Genomic DNA, 15,945 nt, shown 5'->3' on the forward strand with positions numbered 1-15,945 from the left:
TAAGTGCCAAAGTTTACTGTGATACACTTAAATAACCTACTTTCCACACCAAATATAATATTCAGAAACAGAAACGGCAGACATGTCTCTCACTAGCATACAAACCTACAGAACAGGCTGCAGCGTCTATTTCAGGCAGAAAGAGATCACTTGTTTTCCATCAAAACGCCTAACAGATAAATGTCATTTTTTTCTCAAAACCTCAATGTGCTTCTTGAAACTTCCTAAACACTTTAACACAGCTGAACGGACAGTTTCTGGCCCGTTTGCTCAACTCTGCCATTCTACTGATCCTCTAGCTGTTGAGAAACACACAAATTGAGAGCAAGAATTGGCTGCTAGTTCTTATATTAAATTTGGCACAGAAATATGGTTCAAAATTTGCTCTGCCTCTAGTGTGAAAAGTGGGGGCACAAGCAAAGTAGGATGGTAAATATCTGACCAGAGAAGCATAAAGCATTAAGCATGTCTACTTCTGGTTAAATAGGTTGAGGGATAGAAAGTCTATATTCCCAGAAAATCAGCAAATGCACACCAGTAATAGACCAAAAAAACTGTCCAAAAGCAAAAGTACCTGTCTTATCACTGTTCCACAGGAAGTATCACTTCTAAACAGCTCAGAAATCAGAGCCAGATAGTTGCAACTTAATAAAATTATGTGAAAACCAACGGCCCAGTAAACATGTTATATGAAAAATAAATAAAACTTCAACGTTAGTGGGAGGAAAAAAGAAAGACCCTAGTCTATTTTGCACTTGTCACCATTGGCTATTGGCTGCATAATTCCTGCGGACAGAATTCTTTCTCTCTGCCTCTCTCTCTGCCCCTCTCTCTATTAAGTAACTGTAAGCAACAGAACAAACTGTAGTCACTGCTGGCTCAGATTAAAAATAGGTTTCCTTTTTCCCTTTGCCTGGAGTTACAATTTTTGCCTGCCAAATGCCGGTCTTGCTTCCAATTCCTTCTGTGCATATTTGGCAGGGGGCCCCCTCTCCCGCCATGGGTTAAAGCTGCGTTGTGGGCACACTGGCTGTGGCCATTTGAAAACAAAACCTCCCACTATAGGTCTTCTCTTCCCCACCTCAGCATTTTCGCTACGATGGCCAATTTGCTTTAAAAAGAAACAAAAACCTGTTGCAATTTAGAAATTCACTGAAAAGTTTTTAAAGTCTTCCCAACTGGAATTAGCATGCAGAGTGTGAGGCACTGGCCCTGCTGTAACAGAAAACTTGCCTGGGAATGACACCAAGCTACCTGAATGGCAAAGGTAGCCGTGTCCAGGCAGAGGCTGTGCAATTGCCAATGGCCCTTGAATGCAGAAATAGATTGGAGTAAGCTGAAGGGCAGCTATGGGAAGAAGAACTAGGGTCCCTTCATTTGCCAGCACAAAAACAACTCCAGGGCTCACCAGCTCCCTCAGCTGGGGCTCTGGTGCCATAGTGGGTGGGGGGCTGTCTCTCTTTCTCTCTCTCTCGCTCTCCCTCGCTCACCCTCCCCCAAGCCTCCCTTCAGGGCCACAAAGGGGGGACGGGGCGAATAAACCAATGGAAACCAAGCCCAGAACGAAATGCAAGAGCTGCTCAGCCTAGCCCATTTTGCATTTGTTTTGGACTTGCGAGGGGAGGAGGAGAGGTGAGTGGGGGAAATGAAATGTTCTGTGAGCAATTTTTAGTCATGGGGTGGTAATGATCACAAAACGTGACGATGGCAGAAGACTGCACGCAGGGTAATATTTTAGAGGGGGGATTGTTCATGACCACAGAAAAATGGCTGACGTTATAGGTAGCTTCTTCTGTCTTAAGGTTTCTGCCAAAATTGGGGAAAGTTCCTGTTTTGAGGAGTTCTTGCCAATTTCCCTCGAGTGACTAATCCAATCAAATGCAAATCCCCCACAAGGGCTAGAAAAGTAAATCTCAGGTACCTGATCACTCAGACCACCTGAAAAATTTGTAACAGGGTTATTGGGTTGTGGCTGTTGTGGCTTTTTTTTAAGGAGGGGGCACCCTGCCTCAATTTCTTCCTGCCACCACCTTCGACAGCCTTGGCCCCTTCCAAACTGCCGCTGAATGCGGCAGCCCGCAAGACACAGCGGCTTAAAGCAGAGATCAGATCAGTGCTTTTCTGTAGATCAGTCAACAATGTGGTCAAAAAATGAAACCAAAAAAAGCAACAGAACTGAAAGGGGTGCCGCGGGGGCACGACTGCCTGCAAGAAGGGAGTACAGTTTGTTATATTGCTTACAATGCAGTATTTTATCCAGCCTCTTCCCGCCAAGGACCTGTAAACCGGACTCTGTTCCAAAACCTTCCTCCGCTTCCAGTTGTCTGGGCAATGTACTGGCACTGCTCTGCTGGGCTGTCAAGAAAACTGGTTTAGAGACACGGCTCTCGAGTCAGACTCTCCCCTCTCGTTTCAGCCATGAATGTTTCAGCTCTTGCTTTTTGCGCATCGTAACAGGGAGGAACATGCCCTACTACAGTAAGGGTGGCTGGGGATGGAAGGGTGTCCCTTCTGCTGCTCAATACCAGTTTGTCATAGAGCAGGATTGTGGCCAACTACTGGAGCTGAGTGAGGAGGGAATGAGCTGGAGGGTCCTTTTCTAGACAAAAAACAAGAGTGTGCAGCTGGAACCAGCAGGGCTGTGAGCACAGGAGCCCAGAATTGCATTGGCCGCAGGAAACAAGTTTCTCCTTCCCCACTCGCTACAAGCCCTTTAAAGAAGGGGGCAGTAAAAGGTAAAGACACAAAGGGAAGGGGTGTCCATGCATCTACCACACAACAGCCACCACCAGAAGACACACCCTTGAAAGGCACAGGTTGTATCACTCAAACTTATGATGCAAGGTGTTATGGATCAACACAAGAGATTGAAGCCGGGCTCAGGGCCCCCTCTGACAGCAGGGCACCAGTACCGTAGGTAATGACAGAAGTGCCCAGGAGTAGGCATTCACAGGCTTCTGGAGAGCAGGCAGGCAACTCAAAAAAGGATCTGACTCCTCATCTCTGAGAGCCCCAGAGGGCTTCAACACTACGTCACTTGTGCCACCTGGAAGCAGAGGGGAAGTCCTTCGGGTGCCTTTTTCTCAGGGAAGCTACTCGCAAAAAGGTTAGGAAGTGCAACGCAATGGCTTTGCTGGACGGCTGGACAGATGCAGCACAACACGCAGGCAAAATAAGGGCTCCCTTACCGGCGAGCGCGTCTGAGGCTGGGTGCTCATCGTCTGAGGGGCCTGCGGGTACACCAGCGTAGTCGGTGCGGCGTTCTGTCCAGAGGGGTAAGGGGCCTGCCATGGGAGAGAGAAGAAAGATGGTTAAAGACATGACAAGCAATGGCAACCGGGATGGAAACTGCCTTCCCGCTGCTGCCTCAACTCTCAACTAGACTCACACTTTGTACCTTCAGACATACGCCATTGATGCAAAAGCCCGGATACAAGGAACTAACCTTAACTTCAGGTTTTCAACAGTTAGGGGGTGTCTACTATCTCACTTAAAAGCAATGGTTATCTTGAAGGCACTTAACTGCAACATTTGCCATGTTGGGTCAAGAGCAAGAATCTGTCCAGCCCAATGTTTCATCTCCTGAATTATGCTGGGGGGGGGGGCCTGAACCATGGCAGAGATAGCTGTCCTCTGTGTCTGCCAGCAGTGCCTGTAGGCCAAACCATTTGCTTCTGAGACTCTATACACCAGGTACTCCCACCCTGCTGGCTTGCTCACCTCACTGACACAGAATCTCACACACCTCATCCTCCTCCCTGCTGGATGGCTCAGTGGCACACTTAGCGCCAGAAATGTTTTGCTAATTCATGCCAAGAAGCAGCGGAATATTCAGCCCGTTACAATATTCATCAGGAGACTATTTGGCTTGAGAAAAACATTTCCGGATTTATGTCACAGTGATGCGACTGAGGCTTACTGCCTCTTTATAAGACAGGACAATGGCAGCTTGCACATCTGACACCCACACAGTTTTAGAAGACTTAAAAAAAGAAGCTCTACTGTTGCCCTTTGACTCTATGTGGCCAGGAGTTAAATGCGCCTTCCTTCTTGCTCCCATTAACAGTCCAAGCCTCCTTGTAAGACTACAGCAAACAGCCCCTTTCCCAGGCCCCTTGGTTGCTCCAGGGCCCTGTAGAGGAGGAGATAAGGCCCTTTGCAAAAGGCAGCAACACAGATAAAGCAGGTAAACCTCTTGCAGCCAGTTAAGTCTAAGCAATGACACCTCAACTGTCATTTCACAAGAAAAGCAGTGCCTTCTCCTAACAGGCCCCTGCGTAAGGCCAGCTTGTTGGTAGGAGGGGAAGCCTGCCCAGCAACAGAGCTCATAACACAGGCTGGAGGACCCATTCACATAAGCAAGCAAACTCCCCATCACCCCATTTCAACAGAGGCAGCCCACTCAACAGAACACCACACCCTGAGCCCCGAAGCAGTCCTACAGCTTAAAGCAAATTGCAGTGCCAGAGCAGCATACCCTTCCTCCATAGCCAGTTTTGACACACAGGCTATGAAAGGAAAAGTTCTTCCACCAAGCAGACTGGCAGAGGAGGCTCAGTTATCTATCCTGGTGGTGGAGGATGAAGCCTTCCTTCCACTGCAGCTAACACAGGACTCAAACAGACTGATGGTGGTAGAGAAATGGAGTGATCTATCCCTCCTCCGTTAGTCCATTCACATGCCTGAACAGAATTCCCGGTCACTTATGCTACCAGGCTAGTGCTTAACTGCAAGGGTAAGCCAACTGACAACTGTATGCAGGTTGCCTGTGCGCGCCAGGCTCAATCCATAATTGCTCTCTGGGTGTTCAAACAACTGCCAGGTTTAGAGCAATTCCTGTTGCCCTTCCATCAGGGCTCACCAACCCATGTGCCCCCTAAAAGATGCTATGGACACCTCCATAAGCCATTGCTCAATTCTGCCCATCCTTCAAGGCTCTCACTGAAACATGTGACACTTGCCTTTCTTCCATCCCAGCTGAATGGGATAATTATCTTGCCTACTGATCTCTGCTTGGCACAGAAAGATGAATGCACATGAGAATTTTAATCGGCTTATTTGTCTGAAAAGTGGTGGATCATTAAAGTTTATTCTGTTCAGCATTTTATGATTTGCCTGCCAGATGCAATGAGAGAACCAGGGAGTGGATCATTCTAAAATTCAGGGAGATAAAATACTGCTGTGCATATGTGTGTGCGTATGCGAGGTGTGTGTTTTTTGTGCACAGAGGTACTTTTTTTTTTTTTTAAAAGTCTCTTATCATCAGGTACATGTGACTACAAACACTCAAAGCAGGGCATAAGGCAGTCATTTGGCTCATATTGAATGCAGAATTCCAAGATGGACCAGGCTAGGTTTCAAAGTCAGCAGCTCAAAACTGTGAGATCTTGGACCTCAAGAGTACACAGCTGAACAAAGGGATCAGTGGCAGAAATGTGGTAAAACACAATTAGTAACACCCTCTTAGGTCCCTAGTCGGAACCCATTGCAAGGTTGCAACCTAGCCTAAAACAAGTTGCAACAGCAACAGTACTACCACCATACAAATAAATGGCAAAAAAAGAAGTGGGTACCCTAATGCCATTCTGGGCTAAGGATAGGGGCTGAATCTGAAAAGGTTGAATGAAAACTCCTCCTAAAAGGGGTGTGTGACAATAAATCATACTGTCCTTCCCTTATTACAGTCAATAGATTAAAGTCAAGTGCAGCTTTCTGAGACCGGGTGGATTTTGGTCCCACCTTAGCACTGGACAAGCCCAATACTCTGGAAGGGACTCTGGAAGTCATCTAGTTTAAGCTGCTGCTCAAACAGCACCCTATTTAAGAAAAGTTACTACAGGGTATGCACAGATACTCAGAAGCAGTTTGCTAATTAAAACATGCCAGAAAAACAATCACTACTGTAGTGATTTGCCTTTGACAGAGGCAAAATCCAAAGCAGGCACCTAACCACCTTCCAGTCTGGTGGAAGGGAGGGGCAACAGAGGGCAGTCAGGGCAGCCTGAAGCAGCAAAATAGCATTTTTCAGGAGCTGTTCAGTTGCATGGCTCTGGGGATGACCAGATGTTTGAAGCCTGCAACTGTCTTGTTAGGTGGAGTGAAATGGCAAATCAGACAAAGATGCAGCAAGGTCACTTAGGAAGCAAATTTTGGCTCCAGTCAGGAAACATTCTGCCCATGAAGCACCCCTAACTTTTGCCAGCCTCGCTGCATCAAGCCCACTGCAATGACTCAACAACCCAATCTCTTCTCCAATTCACTGTCTTTGTCTTGGAGTACATCAGCAAGCGGCAATTAGCAGCCACATTTCTGAGTCCAATTTCAGAGCCCAATTAGCTGGCCCAGATGGGCGAGATGAAAGTTCCAATGTAATCCTGGGGAGCCAATCAGGGTCTGGCCTGGGGTGGGAAGAAGTGCTTCCTGCCATGCACCAAGAGCATTCCCTGCCACAACAATCTGTATCCAGGTTAACTCCAATTCAAGCCTGTCCAACCTCAACATCTGAGGGTTGGGACATGTTTTTTTTTTTTTAAAGCAGTGATTATTTCTAAACTTTACAAATGCTGTAGCACCATGAGACACAGCAATGAGTGATGACTACAATTTGCAGAGCACTTCCCACATTCACACCATACATTCAAAGCAGGATTCTTTGGGGGAGGCCATATGCTTCAAATGCATGGTGCAGATAAGCCCATGAACATGTGGACTTAAGGAGGAGGAAGTTATTTGTGCAAATAAAAGCAATTACTAGACAAAGTGTCTAGCGCTCCTCAACCTTTTCACGGGAGGCAATATTAACAGCTTAAACCTTTAAGAAGTTCTCTTCTCCTAGCAGCCAGGCTCATTAACAGCACCATACTCGAACAACTTAGAGGGGGATTTTCTGACAAACTGGAACAACAAAGTGTGGCAAACTGTATTTGTGGAAAAATTAAATAAAACTGACACAAGGCCTGAAGCACAAAGACTCATTTGGAATCAAATGGAACAGTTTTGTTTATGTATATGGCTAAAAATGAAAACAGAGGACTTTCCTCAGGTTACAAAACTTTGGTTAACTTAAACGGTTTATCACCTTCTATACAAACAGTAGTCTGGGATAAGATGCTTACATTATTTGGTAGTTATTTTGTAAGTACTGCTTAAACACCAGCATTCAGATATATGTATGTAGATGCTATATGTTTGAATGAATTTAATGAAAAAAGAAAAGAAGCAGCAGCAGCTGCCTCTTCCCGAGTCAGCCAGCTGGTTCATTTAACCCAGGGCTGTCTCCTCTTACTGGTGAGGACTCTGCAGGGTCTCAGGCAGAGAAGGGTGACCCCCCAGCCCTGCAAAGAGACTGGTGAATATGGGGCTTGATGCAGGCAATGGGTGTTCTTTGCCACCAAGCAATGGCACTTCCTCCTTCCTACCTTATCTCGGAGTAAGAGGTATGATAAAGGAATTCTTATGCGTTTCAAGTTGTCAAAGAATCTTCTCACCATGGACCTTCCCCCTCATTCAACCCCCACCCTCTGTTCCTGCCAGCTGAAATAAGCAAACAACAACAAGGGGAGGATTATTTTTATCTGCATTTCGAAAGGAGTTAGACCTGCTGTGCAACAAGATCCCCCCCCTCCGCCCTTGCACTAAATGTGCCAGGAATAAACAGGCGAAAGCCAGGCTCACGTCAGGGGGAGGCTGAGAAAATGCTGAGTCACGCACAGCTCTTGCGCTTCCTGCTCTGAGCAGCGGAGTGGAAATTTCTGCCTCAGCGCTGTGAATTCTTTCAGCACCCTGAGAACTTTCCGTGCCCACAGGAAGTCACTTGCCAGGTTAAATGCTGGGTGCATCTGAGGGACCACCAAGGAAAGACATGGCAAAACCAGCAACACCTCACACCCTTACACAATCCCAGCTCTGAAATGTCCCATGGATGAGGACAGGCTTGCAGTCCCTGGGAAGGGTTAGGCCAGGGATCACTCTCACAGCATCTCATGAGCAGGCCGGACCCGGAAAAGGTATGGTTCCACTCTCACCACCTTAATGCATTTGGCAATTTAATCCTACTTCTAGCTACAAGCAACAAGGCCCCTGGGTATTTCATGCTTTCCTTCGAAAGCCAGCCGTGACCTAATGACACTTAAAATAGCTGCCTTAGATTTCAGAAGGTCTTTATGAAATTGTTGCCAAAACAGCTCACTGGAAAAGCATCCATAGCCCATAAGATGGCTCAGTGGCTTCAAAGCTCCTTAAAGCCACACCTTCTCCATCCGTCTACACAAAGTTCCACGGAGAGCTATTTATATAAAATATAGGTATTCTCTGCCTATCAATTCTGCATGCAGAATGTAAGCCAACACTAGCAAATGCTTCATTTAAGGTTCTCAAAAGAGGGGTTCTTTTTTCTTTTCTTTTTTAGGGAATGGAGTGGACCACATATCAAAATATCAGTCCAGCTGCAAGAGTTTTGCTTTTTAAAAGAAGCAAAAAGAGGAAGGCTGCATCCTGTGACTGCAGAGCTAAACTTCTCTGAGATTATTCCTCAGCCTAGCAAAGGACACTGCTGGTGATCCAGGGCAAAAAGGAAGAAGACTAGCATGTCCTTACATGAAATGGCCCAAGAGACCTTGGCTGGCACTGCTGCATGTTCCCATCTGTAGAGCTTCCTTCTAAACACAACATGCTTTTGAGTCACATTATGAATTAAAGCAAACCCCCATCTCCTCCCACTCCATTGATGAATTGCCACAGCAGGCACAAAACAAAATGCTTTTGGGCACTGGGGACAAAAGGACAACAGTCAACATGACTTTTCCTCAAAAGCCCACACTGAAAATGACATCCCACATGCTGTTTTCTATGGCAGCACACCGATGACAGCGTATTACATCATGCCATATTTACATGTGATATGGGATCCAAGACACGCTGCTTTATTAAAGCAGAGTCTACCATCAGAAAGTGCTGTGGAAGGCTGAGCAAAGAGTTGGAAGAGACCCTGAGGATCATCTAGTTCAACATCCTGCAACGCAAGAATATGCAGCTGTACCTTACAGGGATTGCCCCTGCAATCTTGGCGTTATCAGCACCATGCTCTAACCACACTGTTACAGCCAAGAGGGAACCAAGCTGTAGAGAACTCTGGAAATGCCTTACAGGAAAACATGACTCACTTAAGGCACCACATAGGAGAACGCTACTCACCAAAGCCTATGGCACAATTCCTAATGCTGTTTCCACTACTACTATACTTTACCCAGCCAAATGGGACAGGAAGGGGACAATCCTAGAGTAAGCCACATAGGAAAAGGCAGCCAAGGTCACAAAACTCCAGAGTCGTGAGTGGGTGTGGAATTTCTGAAATTCAGAATCTCTTCATTTCGGAAGGCAAATCGCTGGTTCTGGGCTACCTGAATATTAAACAAAGTCTAACTACATTCTTGGGAGTTAAATAATACACCTCCTATTCATGAAAGCTTAGAAAACTGCAAAAACACTTTCAAGTAGGACAATAAAAATATTTTTCCAGAAAAGCATCATGTAGATAGGGGACGTTTTATTCTCTGCCACTCAGAGCATCATCAGTTGGGCCAAGAAAACTCTAAATCAAGGGGTAAAACACTCAGGTACTCAAGTGGGACACCTTTGCAAGAACTCAACAGGGCTGCACGACTATGTTAACCACAGAACAGCTTTGTTACAAAAGTTAAATGTCTTCTATGACCCATTCTCTGTTAACCCACTTCCCTCCCTGTCCATGTCTTACAGCACCACTTCTCTATTCTCCCTTTGTGAGCCTCTCTTTTCCCCTTTATGTGCCACACCATGTGCTTCTGGATCCAGGAAGACAAAAGGAGCAACACAGAAGTCATGATGCAAGCTGCATTCTCCTGTCCCCACCCCTTTGGACCGCTTTCAGTGGACCTTGGATAGCTCTCCGCGGCCCCCACACACCAACACATCATAAAGGTTTGGAACCGAAACTTTCCTATTTTAATTAAACACCTTCCTAAAGGAAACATTTTGAACCTGAGCAATGAGTGAGCGCCAAACCAAGTATAAGCGACTTTCAATGCAAGACCAGCCCTCCCTCGGCACTGCCAAACTGAGGTTAGTGCGAAAAGCTTCACTTTCTGACCTCCTCGCATGCAAAATCCCTTATAAGCAATCCTGAATAAAGGGTGTGGAGGGAAAATGGAATCCCTGCTGTTTGAGGGACAGGCCAAGTAGTCAAGAGGGTGGCACCCAATGCTCATCCTACTCAGAGTAGACCCACTGAAGTTAATGGGTATGACTAATGATAATTAATTTCAATGGGTGTACTGTGTGTAAAACAAATGTTGGACACAACCCAGAGTGTATGGGGGAGGCAGATGTGGGCCGACAGGTACAGCGACTGCCAATGGCTGGGAACACAGGTGGGCCTTTAAAATGCCACCATCCTCAGACTGGACACGAAGCTAAGACTCTCACCCTGCACATCTACGCCTACTCCAAATTTGAAACTTTGCCATAGAATTTAACACTTTCCAAGACAGAGCAACAGCTTTGAAGCAAAAAGTCCAGATGGCATGGTAAGATGCCTCAAGGGCAAAATACTGAATGGAGCTCCTCCATACATCTCAAGTTCTCAACGTGTTTTTAAGGCTCCCCATGAACATTCCTTCTGCCCTGAGTCTTCCACGCCTTTGCAGGAGGGGCCTCCCCTGTAAGCCACAATGGCCCCACCCTAAATGAGATCTCCACCCATTAGAAAAACAAGAGCCAGGCTTTTCCAGCGGGGCATCACTTAACCTTTTTTTTCCTCTTGTCACTCACCATCCCACATCCCAGAATCCTTTGCACCAGTTCCCTTGGATCTTCAAAAAGACTGCTGGCTCTTGGGTGGGGTGGAAAGCTTCTGTCCCTCCTCCCTCCTGGCTGCTGGAGCGAGAGTGAAAGAGAGCGACAGAGTAAGAGAGAAAGAAAGAGAGTGACAGAGAAAGAGACAGAGAGAGGGGGAGAGGGGGGTGGGGAGGACGAGAATGATGGCGGGTGGGTGGGGGATGGACAGGGGTTGGCACATCTCCACGGCAATGCTCCGTTCTCTCTCCCCTTCTACCAGGCTGATGGGAGCAGATGCATCCCCTCCAACTTCTCAAAATACTTTCTACACACCTGGATGGGGACGACCTCCCTTTCTACCTGCCTTTTTACAATGGGCTAAATGAACAAAAGCATCCCAGGGACATTTCTACCCATTCTTCCCCTACTCTAGGACTAGGGAATTGTTGTCAGCAGAGCTTGGTACTCTAGATAAAAGGGTACCCATTAGTAGTGACCTGTCCTGTCATTATGCTCTCAGTGGCTTCAAGTGCAGGACTCTGCTAATCTCAAAACAGCAATGTGAAAGGTCTGTGGACCAGTTGCCATCAATTCTCAACGCCCCCCTGCAGGAGACCAGCTCCTTTGTTTGACACCCCCCTCTCCAAGTCTCCTGTGAGGTTGCAGGGATCTGAATGGGGAAACCAAATGGATCTATGCAGGCAACCCTTTTTACAGAACAAGCTACTATGTGCTTCAGTAAGACTGCCTCTCCAGGGGAGAAAACGAAAAAGTGGAGAAATACGATCAGTTATCAGAGACAGGTGACCAATACATTTCCCTATGATCAGCACGCTACACTCATGACAACATCCCAAAGATGAACGTACAAGACTTTATATATTCTTATGCCATGTATCAAAAATGTGAATTACTTTTGGTAAATTTAGGCCTGTGCCCTGGAAAGAAGCAAGAGTGCATATACTGTTAACAACTGAGAATACGGGCAAAATATTGGTTAACAATTGCCTTAAGCCCTGAGTGGGTGGGCAATGGATCCCCCCTTTTTGTAAGTGGAGGAAGCGGTGGCATTCAAAATTATCTGGACCCATCAGAGAAAGATCTATAACAAATGAACAAGAAGTGCCTCTTGTTGGCAGACAAAGAATTGCAAGACCTTCTGAGGCGAGGAGGGCACCCCTTGCTTTTGTTTAGAATCAAACTAAGAAGACTAGCAGACTCTGTGCAGGGCTGACCTGCCAGACTTGGCCGTGCCTTAAGTTCAGGTAAGAAATCTGGAGAAAGCGTTACACAATCAGAGGTGCAACATTCTGGAGTGACTTTCTGTGGAAGAACCTCACTGTGCTCAGGACTCAACTGATAAATTCGTAAGGAATATTTGCAGTTTTTTCTGATGCCTGGAGGTGGGAAAAGGTTGTGGCTTTCATCTCTCTTCTGGAATATTGGGGATTGACACAGGAGTTGGAGGTCGTGGAGATGCAGCTGGGCAGGGTAGCTGTTTCTGGTGCCCACAACAGTTACTACAGTAGCCACTCCACAACTTTCAGAGCACTTTTTGTCTTCTTTGGTTAGGCTCTTAACACACAAGACTACACAAAATCCTTTTCTATCAGTAAACTTGGCAGCAAGTTTTGAGCTGAACTGGTGGGGTGTCATGCCTACTGTCACATGATGCACATGTCAAGTCCACTGGAAAAGGTGCAACAACTTGAGTGACTCATGCACTGTCTGGCTGGAGGAAACAGATGCAGAGGGTTCTCTCATGCCTGTATAAAAAAAGCTCAACCTCGCCTCACCCCCAATTCCTCCTTTACTAAGGAACCAAAATGGGGCCCTGCATCACGCTTGAGGGTCTGGAAGTTATCATGGGAATCAAAGCAGCTGATTATGTTCCAAGTAGGATTTCAAGCACCAGCTCATCTGTCCGAGAACCAAGACTTCTAGTCTCATGCAGGAATCTACAGAAACAAAGAAGGGGCCGATACCCCCTCCACTTGTATGCTTCTGAAAGCTCCCACACACTCTGCCTTGAGGCATCATTGCCAAGGAGGCCTTGGTGCTCAGCAGCTCACTGCCTGAAGCTGCCACAGGTCACACTGCCTAGGCATGAGGCCCACCCTTGGACAGCGCATCTGCCCTACCTTTGCTAACTACAAATACATTCCTCCTCTGCTTTGCCACGTCATCCCTCGTCTCTTGGAAACGTTTTGAGGAATTAAAGTGATTAAAAACAAGTTATGGTTTTCAATTATCTAAATTCCTTGTCCACGTGTCTTATTTTTACTGTGTCCATTTTCTCTTTCAGCACATGCAATGAGTGCCGGTCAGAAAAGAAAAATGTACCTGCCTAAAGGCATGTTATTAAAATCACCGCCACTTAGCAAAAAAAAGTGCTTAGTCTGACACGAGAGGCGTCCCTGCCAATTTCCAATTGAGGGGGTTGGGGTGGGGAGCGCCCTAAAGGGAACCCCTCTCCTCTTCCCCTATCCTTGGCCAGCAAGAGGAAGAGCAGCTCAAGTGAAAGTAGCATGCAGACCAGGGTTAGCACTGCGCAAAGCCAAGATCTCACCCACACCCCACAAACTTATAGAAAGGCAACTCAGACCTGAGAAGCAGGCGCCAAACCTTACCTGGGTGAGGCCTGGGGAGGAGGCATGTCCTGGTGGCGTTGCAGCAAGGGATGGGTGCCCCTTGCCTATTTCATGAGCAGAGTAAGGGGAGGGGGCAGGAGGGCCTGGCTGTCTCGCAACCTGCGTGACCTGTGAGGAGATAAACTGTTAGTAAAACCAGAGATTAGTAAAGCTCCCTCCATGGGGGTTCATTTACATGCTGAGGCTACAGACCTGGAGAGGAAAAGGAAGCGATCCATCCTTTGGCTCACAATTAGCTACCACCGGATACACTCACCGTCTCTCTGGCCACCCGTAAAAAAGGACAGGGAGAGCAAGAGGCTGCAGGAGCAGAGCTTGTTCACACGCCTTATTTTGCATCTCAGAACTTGAACACAGATGAAGGGTACATCTCCAATGGCAAAAGGGCGAGCCTTTCACCTGGTCAACATTGCCTTGCTTTGAGAAATCTTTACAGCTTCAGTAACGAGAAGGCGCTTATCTTTCCTTGTAAAACTTCCCATTATTTCCCAATGCATCCCCGTCCTTGGCACATGCTCGGTCCGCATCAAGCATCCAATGGAAACAGGTGGCTGGCAATTATTTTGGAATTCTCAAATTCCTATTTGGCCCTGAGACACACTCAAAGAGGCTTCCCCCCAAAAAGATAAATCCTACAGTTTGTAGCCAATGCTAGTCCTACTCAAGAGTAAAGCTAATGAAAATGGACACAACTGATTTAGGTATACACTGAGTGAAACTTAGCTGGATGCAACCCCATAAAATTGTACTGAAGGAGCACTAAACACAACCCCCATTGCAAGTCAAACAGCAGCACTCTGAAGCTGAAAGTGGGCACAGAAGTCACTCAATGCCTGGCAGAGAAGAAAGTCTGAAAGCAGGCCTGAAGGTGGTCTCCTTAGAAGGAAGTCCTAGGACACCTGATGATGCAGGTGAAGAAGCTCATCTTCCAAGAGGCGACAGAGCTGGTAACAGCAGCTCTCCCCATTTGATCTTTCACTCGCGGACTGGAGGAACAACTTGGGAAAGGTGCTCCTGGAGAGATCCAGAGCCCAGGCTGTGCAGGGCCTGATTGGTCCAAACAATTGGAACAATTCAATATGAAGACATCAAGTTTTAATATTTTAAATCCCCAAGGAAAGAGATACTAATTTGAAATCACTCGGTTCAACTAACTGTCCCAAATTTTACTTTATTGTTATTATTTACTAGATTCTGAGTAACTTACAGTATATTTAAAAACACAGGGTTGTCTCCAACAAAGTCCTACCCAGAGTAGACCCACTGAAACTAATGGCCCCAAGTTAGCCGTGCTTATCAATTTCAATAGGTTTACTTTGAGTAGGACTAATATGGGATACAACCCATAAGCATTAAGCAAAACATATTGTACTATCAGCACATTCACACAGAAACATATGCAATTTATTATAAAATAATCATAATATACGAACCCACCCTTCCACAGCAGAAACAGAAAGCTTTGGCAGCACTCTAACAGATTTTGCAAATCATGCAATTGCAATCAGTGGCTGTGAACTATCCTTTACCAACCAGATATTTAGGACTACAAATCCCATTTTCCAGCATGACACAAGAGCTTCAGTCCAAAATTTCTAGAGGGCACAAGGATGGTGACGGTCACTATAAACAAATTAATGCATGTTGGTTTGCAACTAAATGAAACCTTTAGACTGCCTACCTAGTAGCATACATAAAGGAAAACCTTTTGTATCTGCTCAGAGGCAATAAAGGCGGGGAGCAATTGCAAAAACACTGTGATTTCTGTGTGGTTCTATATACACAAGCGAAGATACTAAGGGAGAACACTGAAAGGCCACAAACCAGTGGAATGAGATGCCCTGGATTGTGGGCCAAAGTCCCAGAACTGCACAGTAGCAAGGCAGGTAATTACTGAACAAAAACTGCTTTTCTCCACAACATTTGGCTGCTAGAGAGTCATAAACACACATGAATTTACTGTAACGACACATTACTTATTGAATCATGCTTATAATGCTTGGCCTGAGAAGTCAAAACACCCCAACATGGAGTTTCCTTTTGCACAGAAAAATGGGCTTTAATTTAGTGTATATGAGAGAGGGTCATGGGCTCCAGTTTTAAGAGGGTAGGGCACAATTTAATCCCACAGCATGCAAAACAGGGCAAAAGCCTGAGTCCTAAAATTTCTGGTTTGAAACAGTTGTGAATATTAACCTAAAGCTGAAGCTGACAGAAAATGCACATCGCCATAGATGTCACCTGATTCAGGAGTGCCCTTAACCCATGGGTAGGCAGCCTAAGGCAGGATGCGGCCCAATCGCCTTCTCAATCCGGCCAGCGGACAGTCCGGGAATCAACATGTTTTTACATGAGTAGAATGTTTGCTTTTATTTAAAATGCCTCTCCGGGTTATTTGTGGGGCCTGCCTGCTGTTTTTACATGAGTAGAATGTTTGCTTTTATTTAAAAAGCATCTCTGGATTATTTGTGGGGCACAGGAA

The 15,945-nt window shown here is 46.2% G+C and overlaps 1 protein-coding gene across 25 annotated transcripts in view; it reads right to left on the reverse strand.

The window, feature by feature from the left end:
- Nucleotides 1–15,945, reverse strand: part of EIF4G3 (eukaryotic translation initiation factor 4 gamma 3) — a 74,872-nt gene that overhangs the window by 37,996 nt on the left and 20,931 nt on the right. For 8 of the 25 annotated variants that reach the window (XR_008331939.1, XM_053401158.1, XM_053401161.1 and 5 more), the window contains exons 3-6: nucleotides 13,443–13,586; nucleotides 10,807–10,911; nucleotides 3,189–3,284; nucleotides 2,242–2,355 (exon numbers count right to left, since the gene is read on the reverse strand). Coding sequence is in view for 24 of the 25 variants with exons in the window: in XM_053401170.1 (XP_053257145.1) it covers nucleotides 2,242–2,355; nucleotides 3,189–3,284; nucleotides 10,807–10,911; nucleotides 13,443–13,586 (459 nt within the window). In the remaining variant the exon portion in view is untranslated. The remainder of the gene's footprint in view (nucleotides 1–2,241; nucleotides 2,356–3,188; nucleotides 3,285–10,806; nucleotides 10,912–13,442; nucleotides 13,587–15,945) is intronic. The other 17 variants (XM_053401169.1, XM_053401164.1, XM_053401168.1 and 14 more) reach the window with 7 other exon arrangements.

The sequence above is a fragment of the Podarcis raffonei genome, chromosome 8 (genome assembly GCF_027172205.1).
Source record: "Podarcis raffonei isolate rPodRaf1 chromosome 8, rPodRaf1.pri, whole genome shotgun sequence".
NCBI lineage: Eukaryota > Metazoa > Chordata > Lepidosauria > Squamata > Lacertidae > Podarcis > Podarcis raffonei.